General features: G+C 42.4%; 1 protein-coding gene across 1 annotated transcript in view; it reads left to right on the forward strand.

Moving 5' to 3' along the window:
- The window catches only part of Mrps28 (mitochondrial ribosomal protein S28), a 105,302-nt gene that overhangs the window by 27,152 nt on the left and 64,995 nt on the right, over positions 1-13,155 (forward strand). The window contains exon 2 of the mRNA XM_034516130.2: positions 1,370-1,551. Within this exon, the coding sequence (XP_034372021.1) occupies positions 1,370-1,551 (182 nt within the window). The remainder of the gene's footprint in view (positions 1-1,369; positions 1,552-13,155) is intronic.

Here is a 13,155-nt window from a genome sequence, read left to right on the forward strand (position 1 = left end):
GTCCTGAGTTCAACTCCCAGCAACCACATGGTGGCTTACAAATATCTGTAATGGGATCTTATGCCTTTGTCTGGTGTGTCTGAAGACAGCGACGGTGTACTCATATACATAAAATAAATAAATAAATAAATAAATAAATCATTTAAAAAATAAATTAAGTATCTGAAAAACAACTGTAAGAATAAGAAAATACTTTCATAACATGCTGTGTTCAGCTGTCAGGCAAACACCTTCAGAAAGACTTGTAGAAGCATGCAGCACAAAACAGGCCGTTTTCCCTTTGGAATTTCATGGCAGAAAAAGAGGGGTCGTGAAGACAAACTCAGTCTGTTTAAAATTATTCTATAACAAGAACTCATATTCACATTGGTGACTATGATGGAAGCCCTTGGTCCTTTCAATCTGAATAGCCAGGTACTTACTTTAAACTAGACACTCTGGATAGGCTTTTTTTTTTTTTTTTTTTTTTTTTTTTTTTGCAGATGGTCAGTTCTGAGAGTGAGGTCAATGTGCTTCAAGAGTCCAACTTCTGGCAGTATCACCCACATCCCTGCTCCCCTCATCTCTGTGTTTTTGAGAGCATTGTGGTATCCTGCCCTCCTCTGCCTTTCCTCTGGTTCTTCTGTGTAGAGGGTAATATTTTAAAAAGCTGAGGTTCGGCTGACTAAGCAGCGGGGGCTCTGCTTAGCTCCGCCCCCATGTTCCACAGCCAGAGGCCACTCGCACGCCACAGCTAGAAACAGCCAGCCAGAAACACCGGCCCTGGTACCCAAGAGAAGCCATTGTGGTGGCCGGCTCTGCCAATCTACCACACTGTCTCCACAACGCTTGGCTGAACCCCAGCCAATACCCACCATCCATGCTGTACCCAGGAGAAATGAGACTCTAAAGCTTAATTATTATCCAAAGGGTTTATATATTTAGAAATGCTCAACTAACAATTTGCCCACACAATTAGAGTTGTTTTCCAATATCTAAGCTTAAGATATAAATCATTACCCAGGACTGTTCTGGACCCATATGTAGTTCTCCATGGCTGCTACATATCGCCTCCCTCTTCCTAGCTCCTCCTCTTCCTCCTCTTCCTCTTCTTGCTCCTCCCACATTAGCTCCTCCCAAATTACTGAGCTTTATTGTAAAATGAAAGGGGGGGAATATCATGCTACACTTCTGTGAGAAGGAAAGTAGGAGGAAGCAAAAGACTATAACTGGCTTTTGGAGCAAACTTCCACTTTTGGTCTTGAATTAATTCAGCACAGTGTGAGTGTATAACAATTGGTTTTATGAAGTTTCCTCTTTAAATTCCTGTTAAACTTAGTCTCATCTCTTTGATGGATTCATGAATATAAATATTTCTTTTTATATTTAGGAGTCTCTAAAAACTGTGGAATCCTTTGCCTCCATGCTGAGACGCTCTCCACTGACACAGATGGGGCCTGCCAAGGACAAACTGGTCATTGGGCGGATCTTTCATATCCTGGAGGATGATCTCTACATAGACTTTGGTGGCAAGTTTCACTGTGTATGTAAAAGACCAGATGTGGATGGCGAGTAAGTACAATCCTTTCCAAGTGACGTTAGCATGATCACAGGGACAGGGACAGGGACATGACTGTAAGTTGCTTCTTCTGCAGTCATAAGGTCCAAGTTCAAACCTCTGATGCCCACACAAAGCCAGGTGTGGTTCTATGCACTTGTAGCCCCAGTGCCAGGGAGGCAGTGACAGGCAGATCCCTAGGGTTTACTGCCAGCCAGTCCAGCCTATCTCAGGAGCTTGAGGCTAATGAAAGACCCCTTCTCAAAAAGAATACAAGGTGGACCGTGGTGGCGCACACCTCTAATCCTGTGGATCTCTGAGTTTGAGGCCAGCATGGTATACAGAGAGAGTTTCAGGACAGCCAGTGTTATACAGAAACTCTGTCTTGAAAAAAACAAAAACAAACAAAAAACAAATAAAAAAACAAACAAACAGGAAGAAATGGCATCCAGTGTTGACATGTTGACTTTTAGTCTTGATATCTATGTGAATGAATACCTCTCTCGTACATGTGTCTGTGTGTGCAGGTATAGTATTCATGAAGGTTTTTTGAAGACAGGTGATTTTTTAAAAATTAACTTTGTTTCTTGATAATTTCATACATACATATAATACATTTTGATTACTCTTACCTTCCTCCCATCCCTAGTAAGAACCCTCCCGCCTATGAGATCCTTTTACAGGTTGATGACTTTTGGTTTGGTTGTGTGACTCATTTAGTTTAACCAGGACCATCTGTGTGACCAGTGGATTTTAACTACTGGGAGGACCGACCCAGTGAGGACAGACTGAAATCTTAGTGAGGAGCAGGTGTGATTGTATGTCCTCTAACATCCTAAACTTTTGTGCACAGAAGCAGTGATATATCCTTTTTCATTAATAAAAGCTATATCTGTACTGTTAAGAGGAAAATGCAGTTTTCTTTCATCCAGAGAAGGCCTCTAGTCCTTACTTGCTTCTTACTGTCAGGCCACAGCCTGGGTGGAGTGTCAGCCTTTTCTCCGGGTTGACTGCTGTGACAGACTGCATATGAATGTCATAGTATTACAGACAGCTTTGCTGAGATACCTCAGTAGATAGTTCCCTATTCAGTTGAATTTATAGTAACTTCCAGATACCTGAGATCCTTGGGCTCTTCCCTTTCAAGGTATAGTCTTATGTCACCCCCACTGTCCTGGAACTTATGTTAATCCTCCTGCTTCTGCCTCCCTCCTGAGTGCTAGGATTATTAGTATGTGCCACTACATCTAGTACTTTTCCTGTAAGGATAGAATCTTGTTAATATTTGTTAGTCTTTTTTCATAAATGATTCTTTATGAATATTGGTTGCTATTTTTCATTTAATTAAAATTTTACATCTGTTTTGTTATGTCATTTTCTTAAACATGTTTCAAATGCCTTCAGAATGCTTTGAATAGAAAGTTTCAGATATGATTCTTGTTCCTTATTTGCTAAATTGTAAATTTTGAAATGTAGTATTTGAGATTAGATATTTCTCTTATGTGGACTATAGTATGTCGTGAATTTTCTTTATAGTGAGGCTTTAAATGGTTAAATGTTAGAATCTGTTGCAATATTAAACCTTAGGATTTCATTTAAAACTGTCCACACAGTACATGAGTACACATTCTTACAGAAGTGACTGTGTGTGCAGCCCACTTCCATCTGTTTTCGAAAGAGAGGGAGGAGCAGCGCACAGTGCTTTTTGCAAATAGGATCTCTCATTCTTAGAGTAGTTGCTGTTTTCATTCCCCTCCCTTCCTCCCTCCCTCCCTCCTTCCCTCTCCTTCCCTCCCTACTTTTTCCTTCCCTGTCTCCCTCCCTGTCTTTCTCCCTCTCTCCCTCCCTCCCTCTCTTTTCCCCTTCTCTCTCTCCCTCCCTCTCTTTTTCCCCTTCTCTCTCTCCCTCTCTCCTTCCCTCCCTCTCTTCTTCCCCTTCTCTCCCTCCCTCTCTTTTTCTCCCTCCCTTCCTCCTTCATTCTTTCCTTCCTTTCTGTATCTAAGAGAGCTGAATGTGTACATGTCTTGGTCCCATAGTTACCTGCAGTAGCTATCTCTGAGCTCCTGCTTCCACAAACTATGTGTCCAGTATCCATTTACTACCTCCAGAAATACATACTTAACTTCCAAAATACTTACAAAATGAATGGATCTATGAATGAAGGTTGGGAACAGGATGGTACAAGGGTTGTTGTGTTCATTTGTGTATTCAAATAATCACACATACTTACTGGACCTCTTCAGTGTGTCAGGCACTATTGCCAGGACTGGTGAAAGCCAGCATTCTCTATCCCTGTGAAATAAAGGTCCTATCTAATGGGGGGTAGATAGTAAATAAGCATATAAGCTAGATATCGATTAGCTTAAAACATCACGAAGTGGAAAGGGACACTAGGTGACAAAATGCAACAGTCAGAGAAGGCCTTTGCTCACAGCCTGTGTTGATATAGACAGAAGTGAGATGCCCTCAGGCCACCTTGTTGAAAACGATATGCAGAAACTGAAGCTCCACTTCTGTGCCCAGTTCTTTGGACCAGAAGTTGATGTATTTGTAAGTGTGTCCAAGGAGTAGTTAAGTCACTGTTTAACCTGGGGAGCTTGATCATTTTCTTCTGCTGCATACGATACATAACATGAGTTTCCAGAGAGAACCTAGGTTAGGATGTTCTTTGTGCAGCTTCTATGAGGCTTTCTACTACCCGCAGTGTACTTATTAGCTCTCTCAGTCTGCATGTGTAGAACTGTGTAGGTTCTTCCCGAAAGTCTTAGGATTACTATTGGTCTACAAAGTGTCTGTCACTTTGAAAGTACTGTAGGAAGGTGTAAGGCCAGTGCAGTTACTGTTTCAGCCTTGTTTCATTCCTATTTGTATGCAGAACATGCGGGTGGACCTGACCTTTGTCACTGTCACAGGATGGGCAGTAATGAGGTCCAGCTTGGCAGTGCCTCACCTCTGTGGTGCCTGCGTGTTGACATGGTGTGACTTGACACAGAGTTGTGAGTTTGACAGGCCTTTGCATCCTGCTCCTATAGAAGAACTCTGGACAGACCATTAGACCTCTGGGGGGGGCAGATTCAGGGTGCTCGTGTCTCCTGTTAGGACACGTTAGAGTCACTGCAAACAGGGCATACATATTTATTTCATGTTCATCAGCTGCATCCTGGTCCCTTTTTTTCCAATATTTTTAGAGAATCGTGTTTTTCTTTTTTTTCTTTGTTGTTGTTGTTGGTTTTTCTTTATTCAGACACCCCCAAGCTGGGTATCACTTGTTCCCACGCTGGCATGAACTTGTTACTCAAGCATTGTTGCACTAAGCCAGCTCTTCAGCCTTCGTTCAGATGTTTGTGCACATTCCAATTTAGGATAATTTAGAGACTGGGAAGATACAGTGAAAGATAACAAAAATCTAGTTAAATGGAAGTTTACATATGTCTTTAGTTTATCATTATTTTAGTAAACACATTTAATGGAATTTCAGACTTAGAAAAAAATGATAGGGAGGAAACCATTTGGCTACTTCAGTATTTCCATGGGCTGGACAGCCTTTAGTAAGCTCCACAGTATTTGTTTTGCTTTTTGGGCGCTCCTGTCTTGTTTCTTGAGACAGCATTTCAACTGTCATCCAGGTTGGCCATGATTTAGACAAAGCTATGACCTTTCTATGATCCTAATGTTTCAGCATCCCAAATTCTGGGGTGCCAGATATGTGTCCCCAAACCTGGACTTAGCTTTTTTAAAAAAATATTTATGTATGGATTATATTTTAAATAAATGGTTTCTAATCATGGCACCAAAAAAGTCCTAGAATTTTGCAGAATGGTTTCAGGGGTTGTACAGGAATGGGGAATGCTAAGAAAGGAGTCTCTGACTCTTGGCACATCTGAGCTGTTCTCTGGAAGGTCGCAGTGCTCGGACCTGCTGAGCACATGAGAGCCTTGCCAGTCGCAGGAATTCTTTGCCTGTTTGGTTGGTTGTGTGGCTGGTTTATTAAGTAGCTCAGCTTGACCTTGAACTCACCATAGTCTTTTATGCCTCAGCCTCGTAAGTGCTGAGATTACAGGCATTGATCACTATGCCCAGTCATGAACGCTAATTTAATATTTTCGAAAGACTCCAGGGTTTGAGTTTCTAAAGAACAGGTTAAGCAAGAATAATTGTACATTGAAGATCAAAGCTAGGAGTGACAGGACCGACCCATAACTCAGCCCTTGGAGCCCAGAAGACAAAGGTGTGGTGTACATAGTAAGTGCCAGACCAGCCTGGGGATACAGAGGAAGACCTTCTTTGAAACTCCTGTGTGTGTGTGTGTGTGTGTACATGTGCGCACACAAGATGAATACAAAATTATAAAATTTGGGAGGTATTGCTTTGCAAGTGTCTTTCCATCTGGTGGACCTGATAGGGCAATGGCAGTCGTAAGTCTCACAGTATAGGTGTGGCGGTGAGGAGAAGCTGTGCAGAGCTCCATTGTGGACTCCTAGTCGAGAGAAGGCAGTGTTCTGTGTTGGTGTTTCAAGTTCATTTGCTTTGGCTTCTCATCCGTACAGCATATCTGTCTATTTTGTCTGAGTCTCCTTTTGCTTTTCCATGACCAGAGGGCTTCCACTCTAATTTAGACAAAGCACTGTTTGCAGTATCTGCTTTTTTTTTTATTTAGATATTTTTCTTCTGTTAAATGCACACAATTTGCACGCAAATTAACAGATTTATCTCAGTGCGAATAGCTCACAAGAAACAAAATGTAGACAATATCATTGCTATTTTCCAAATGAATGAAATGAATCTCTGAGCATAATCTGCTGCAGTTACACAATTAGTAATTAATGAAGTAGATTTGGCCTAGGGATCTGTGTTAATCCAGGGCCCAGGGCAGTTTTCCATCGGACTTTGCTAAGATCACTTATATGTCACCAAAACTTCCAGGGACACTGAAAGCAGCTTGCTAGTGAGAAGGGGAGATCTGTGGAAGAATACAGCGAAGTTTGTCAGAGTGTGTGGCCCATGCTGGCGTGGTCGCTGTGGTCTTGAGTGACTGTGAGAATCACCAGTGTGACAGATGCTCTGAAGAGGTTGAGCCATTGGCAAGGGTTTAAGTCGTGAGAGTGCTTCCCGCATTGAGGGGCCTTCGTGCTTTTGTAAAAGAGGCCCCTGGGAGCTTCCCTGACCCTCTACCTGTTGAGGACACAGTGACCCAGGGCTTGGCCTTCATCAGACACTGACTTAGCTGCGACCTTCCCGGACCCCTGCACTTTCAGAACTGTGAGAACTGTGTTGCTGTTGTTCGTAGGTTACCATCTTTCTGAGCCTTTGATGAAGCATCCTGAACCGACTAAGACAGTGGTATTCCACATTTTTAGAGTGTTATCACCAGTAAGGTAATGAATAGTGGAGCCAGACTTTTAAAGATGACTTGAGGTTGTAATTGTAGTGGAGTTGGTAGTAACAGGAATTGTATATGTTTAACAGTGACTGGTAGAGTCAATATGGGTCATGCTATTTAGAGATGCAGTTTATTTGGCAGGGAACAGAGAAGTCTGTTGATACACATGTGATACTTAATTTTTAAGGTTTTTTTGTTTTTTTGTTTTTTTTTTTTTTATAGAATGTAACATCTTTGAACTTCATTGGGCTTAAAACTTAATCGTTTATGTTTTTTTATGTCCCAACATCATACTTGCAAATATGAACTTACATATTTTATCATCACACAGATGTCATATATAATTACTGCCCAGTAACCACATAACCCCCCAGTTCTGTAGGTTTGTTTCAGCTCTCTTTTTCTGCTATGATGTCCATTTCTGCTCTCTCAAGTCTACATTTTCCTATTGCAGTGTGCTGAAACCTGAGAAATCGCTCACCACATTTGTTGTGCTTAAAATAAGAACAGCTACTGAGTATGGACCCAGCAGCCTCTTCTCTAAGTGCACGCACTTCAGCGCAGGAGCTTCAACATGTGTTCTGACAGCTTCTCAACTCCTTTAGCTTTCTTCTCAGTGGCTTCTGGGAATACTTGATGTCACCAGATAAGTAACTTCCTGATGAGTGAAGTGTAGCTGGTGTGGGGTTCTGCCTCTGTTCACTGATGCCCTTGATGGGGGCTGTCATATGTGAGAGCAGTATCTGCTGAACCAGTCAGGTGCTGAGTGTTTGGGACATGGGCATTTGTCATGGGAGAGACTTTAACACCTTCAGTAGGACTTGTAGGGAGAATAAGATGAGGTGGTTAGGTTCCAGATTGTATTTGAAGGAATTCTTACAGGGAACTTACAAGTAGATGACGAAATTCCTTTGAAAGATTAGTAAGCCTAAAGAATAGCTTTATGATATTGATTAGTTTGGTTGCTTTGGAATATACCTGTTAAACATTTATTTTTAAACAAACAGGGCATAGTATAATTTTTCATTGAGTCCAGCAAACTTTAAGTGTGTAGCTATTAGAGCAGAGGTTCTTAACCTGTGGGTCACCCTCCCCCCTACCTCTGTTCCAGGTCAATTGACCCTTTCAAAGGGTCACTTAAGATCATAGGAAAACAGTTATTTACATTATTCATAACAGGATTCATAACAGCAAAATTATAATTTTGAGGCAGCAATGACAATAATTTTATGGTTGGGGGTCATCACACCAGGAGGAATTAATGTATGAATTAAAGAGAATGTGCATCCTGAGAGTTGATTCAGACCAGGGCACAGAGAAGAAACCAGTACAAACACTGCGTGTTCATTCTTTCCACTGCATTCTTCAGGAATGGCGAGTAGGGGCCAGTGTCTCCATGGCTGTGTCAGGCAGGCCTTGCAGAGGAGCTGCTGAAGTAAGTAAGAGTGGAGGCTCCGCCCATCGCCACTGAGGTGGCTCCTGGGAACCTAGATGCGTAGCGAGCCTAGGTCCAAGACATGTGATGGGAGAGGCCAGGTGGGCAGGATACAGGTCTTCAGGTGTGTGTGTGTGTGTGTGTGTGTGTGTGTGTGTGTGTGCGCGCGCGCACGCTGCTCCAAGTGTGGCTTTATTTTGACGGTGGCAAATAGCCAGAGAAATATTTTAACAGGAAGCATGGATCACATTTGTGTTTCGGTGAGATCATATTCTCACCGAAGAGAGTTGTGGAGTGTTTACTGAGAGAAAAATGCTAGCGTTGGATCACTGAGGAAACTACAAGAAAGAATGATGGCATTGTGAGTGAAACCTGAAGGTGGGGAAGAAAGGCCTCGGCCAGTGGGAAACAGGCTGGTCTTGACTGACTGCTTACACAGGAGGCAGAGGGTGGGTTTGGAACAGCATCCCATTTCAGATGTGACTTATGGGTAGGGAGTGCGTTGGATGGTGTTAGGGAGGTAGAGCAGAAGGGTGTTATTTTTGACACTTTTGCCTGTTTGCTTACATTAAGATCAGTTTGATTCTCTCATTCAACTTCTGTTTAGTTACCAGGCAAGGAACACTTTTGTCTTTACCAAAATCCATCAGTTCATCAGTGCTTATTGCTTTGTCAAATTCTTCAAATCTTTTCCTTTCGTTGTTATATTTTTGTTTTTTTAAGAATCACAAGCATTTCTGTAAAACCCTCCAGCTCAGTTGTATAAGTAAGAAGTCCTTTTATTTATTAATGTGTAAATGAGGGTTATGTCTCTTATGCATTATCGCTACCCTGGCATCTCTATCACAACACACATGATTGACAGCTCTGAAAATCAAAGAGTTTCAAAACAAGCATGATTGGCAGCTCTCAGGTAACTTGCACGTGCCATGAATGTTATTTGTACTTTTGTTTGACACCGGGGTGGAATAAACAAGCTAATTTCCCAGTCTTTGTTTCTATTCCGGGTTGTGAAATACATAGGGTCAATAGAGAGTGGGATATACAGTGAGTGTTTCAAAGTCTCAGGTTTTCAGGGTTTATTGAACCGCGTCTCTTTATTTCAGAGGAGCTAGAACACACGTTAAAGCATGTCTGTTTTTGTTTAGATTGGTGATTTACTCATCCTATGTGCTAGTTCCTCTTGAATGCATCTCTGAGAGTTTGAAAGGAATAGGGTGCATTATATTTAACTTTTAAGTAAGAGACAAGTTATATGAGTTCTATGTCACATGTGGTCAGACTGTAAATTATGATCTTGTCTGAGGTGTGGAAATACCTGGTGTAGACTGCACAGTACGAGGTGGGAAGTGTGTCATAGGAACTGCTTTTGGACTTTGCTCTGTCGGCGTGGGTGTTACAGATTCTGTTTTTTTTTTTTTTTTTTTTTTTTTTTTTTTTGGTTTTGTTTTGTTTTTTGTTTTGTTTTGTTAGCAGAACTGATTGCTTTGGAGTCATCATCTGTGTGCAGCTCTGTCAGGGCAGAGATGGTCAGACAAAGTGCTTAGTGAGGTTTTTTATGCCATTTCAGGACTGCAAATGCTTGGTGTGGCTGCCTCTCAAGGAATTCAGTGTTGACAGAAAAGCTTTGACATTGAAATCTCAGTGGGACAGAGGAGAAAAGCTTCACTTCTGCACTCAGTTCAAAGGTGGCATTTTCATCTTCAAACAAGAAGATCTGGGTTCTAGTTTAGCTTGTATAATTTACATTAATGTACTGCTTCTTGGTAACTTGTTAAGACATGGAAAATAATATTTTAGCACATATTGTATAATTTGTGATCCTTATAAACAATATTTCACATTTGTTGAACATTCCCTCTATACAAACACTTTATGAAAAAATTGAGTGCATTATTTTCTTAAACTTTGTTATTACCCTAAGAACAGTACTGTTAGGAACCCTGTTAGAAAGCACTGAAGAAGCTAAGGCCAGCCTGTTTTACGTAGCTCACTCCAAGGCTTTGACAGGTAGCAAGTAAGTACACCTGAGGCGCCATGGCTCCTTCATGTGTGTCTGTGCCACTTCATGTCATTCAGAGCCGCCTCTAGTACTAGCGCACGCGTGTGTGTGTGATTTGATTTTTCCTCAACAAACGTCTTGCATACCTTCATTACAGTATGCTGAATACAATATCTTAGGGAGAAAGATCTATAAAACATAGCAACAACACAGAGACATGCATCAGCAAGTGCCCAAGTGAATGAGGAATTTAAAGAAAGAGTTAAGACAATTTCATAAGCAGAAAAGAAAGTGTTTTCTATGAGGTGGAACATCTTAAAGATGGGGAATTCAGTAATGAAAGGACACTTGGGATGTGATGTGAAGTGTGGCTGAGATTTGAGAGTGCACATAGTAGGGTTATTGGTATCTGTTTGTGTATAGTGAGTTATCCCAACACTTGGGATTAGTCTTATGTATTGGTTTGGTCCAGAAATCAATGAGTCACCTACCTGGGTGACGCTGGTCTCTTGGAAGTTCATTTGAGGTATTTGCTAGGTCAGGAGCCGTCTCAAGGCTTGGCTGCCAGTTGTGTATGGGCTGGTGACCAGCAATGAACACTGATCTTTGGAGAACATTCCAGATCCAGACCATAGCACTAACATGCTGCTTGTTGGCAGGAGGTCTCCATTCCTTCCACATGGACGTCTGCGTCTAGACTGAATGAGTGCATGAGTGATCTAAGAAAGTGAGCCAGGGAAGTCATGGTAGAGGGGCATGGTGTGTACTTTCCCTTACACCCACTCTGGAAGAGTGAGTCTCTAGACCTGCTTCATGGCTGTGGGACTGTGGACTGGGCTGTCTCCTAGATGGAAGTGTATAAGGTTTGTGAACCTTGTGAGGTTTGGGAACAAAGCTCAACTTTTATTCTAAATAACTGTTTTAAAATTTCTTTGTGTTGTCTATGATTTGTTAGTGTAGGTGTCTGCTCATGTGCCTATGGGTAAAATGTCCATGTGTGTGCACACAGTGGAGATGGCAGACACTGGAGTCTTCCCTTCATCACTGGCCACGTTTATCTTTTTGAGGCCAGCGGACTTTAGGAATGCAACTGTCTGCACCCTTCCCCTCCCTCAGTTGTTAAGCTAAAGTTATAAGTGCAAGTGGCCGGGCCTGTTTTTTAAGGTGGGCTCTGGAAATTTAAAGTTCAGGAGCTCATGTTTGTGAGCCATCTCCCCACATCACTGTTACAAGTCTTTATAAAACCAGTGAAATATGTAGTAGAAAGATTTAAGAAAATGAAAACATTTTCTACCTTTTTCCCCCTTTTCATGACACGGTTTCCCTGCATAGCCCTGGCTGCCCTGAAACTTACTTGTAGACCAGGCTGGTCTTGAATCCAGAGATCTGCCTGCCTCTGTGTTCCAAGTGATAGGATTAAAGGCGCTCACCACGGTCGCCCAGCGTCTGCCATGGTTTCAGTGTTGAGGTAATCACCAATGTTAGTAGCATTACTACTACTCACTCTTTGACCCTAGATTTTTAATATATTTATAAAATATCTCTAGTTTTCTCTAGTGGTATGATTCTCGGCATGCAGATCCTTGTCTCCTTACATGCGCTGAGTGCTGATGTCCTTTGGGGGTAGTTTGGAAAGTATCCATGGTGTGTGTCAGGCCCTGTGGCAGCTCAGGTTTCTCTGTCTCTGTCTCTCTGTGTGAGCTCTTCCCCCTTTACCCCCTCCCATGATGGCAAAAGCTCTTTTTTCAGGCTGCTGGTACTTACTTCTCTAAATATTTATTTCTTCGTGAAAATTAGCCCTGGCTAATTTCACACTAGTTGTCAAGCTGTAGTTTTTGCCTTGGGTGATAGCGTCTGACAGCTCAGCATCCCTCTCCTCATTGCGACCCTCCTTCCCCAAAGTCTTCAGTCCAGTGTCTGCAAGTTTCTTTGAACCCTCTTGTCTCTCACCGCCCCCCCCACCCCCCGTCCCCTGCCTTTCGCCTTTACTCTTGGATGTGCTGGGTATCAGGCTGGTGTTTGCCACTGAGCTCCCTCCCTCACCTTGCCCTCCCTTCCCTCTTAGTTACTGCCTACATTTTCTCCTTCCTCTGTCTCCGCTGACACTGCTGGGCAGATGACCAGAGACCACTGCTGAAGGGTTCGTGACATAGCGGTGAGGGCGAAGCCTTGCTGGGAATGAGCAGAAATTTAGAGAACTGGCAGTTTCGAAGACAGGAAGGAATGGAAAATAGTTTAGAGGGGGAAACATGGTGAGGTGGGAGACATTGTATCGAAGAAAAGACAGCAGAGATTTAAGGGAGTCCATAGAGTTCTGCTGGAATCATGTGAAGCACCAGATACTTGATGATTTTTGTTATACAACAGTAGTGCTTCGTATAACACAAGATTTTGATGTCAAGGAAGGAGGTGGCTATCTGCTAAAGCAGTAGAAAACAGGAATAAAATTTCTTAACATTGAAAATGGTAACAAAGAATACTAGAAATGAATGGAGAAAATTTTTAAATTATTTTAGTGTGTGTGCTATGCTGGTATCCATATTGAGACCAGAGGACAACTTTTAGGACAACTTTTCGTCTTCTGCTGTGAGCTCCGGGGACAGCATCTACCCACAGAGCCACTGCACCAGCATAAAGGGAGAGAGCTGGAGGGGTTCTGGATGGAGCTGGGAAGGCAAAGATCTGTAGTAATACTGCTGGCACCCTTTCCTCCACAGTGCAGGCTGGAGTCTTTAAACTCAGCAGTGCAGTTGCTCTGCCTGAGTGAGATACCTGAGTGTGGCAGGACTTCAGGGCGGCTG

The sequence above is a fragment of the Arvicanthis niloticus genome, chromosome 13, assembly GCF_011762505.2.
Source record: "Arvicanthis niloticus isolate mArvNil1 chromosome 13, mArvNil1.pat.X, whole genome shotgun sequence".
Lineage (NCBI taxonomy): Eukaryota > Metazoa > Chordata > Mammalia > Rodentia > Muridae > Arvicanthis > Arvicanthis niloticus.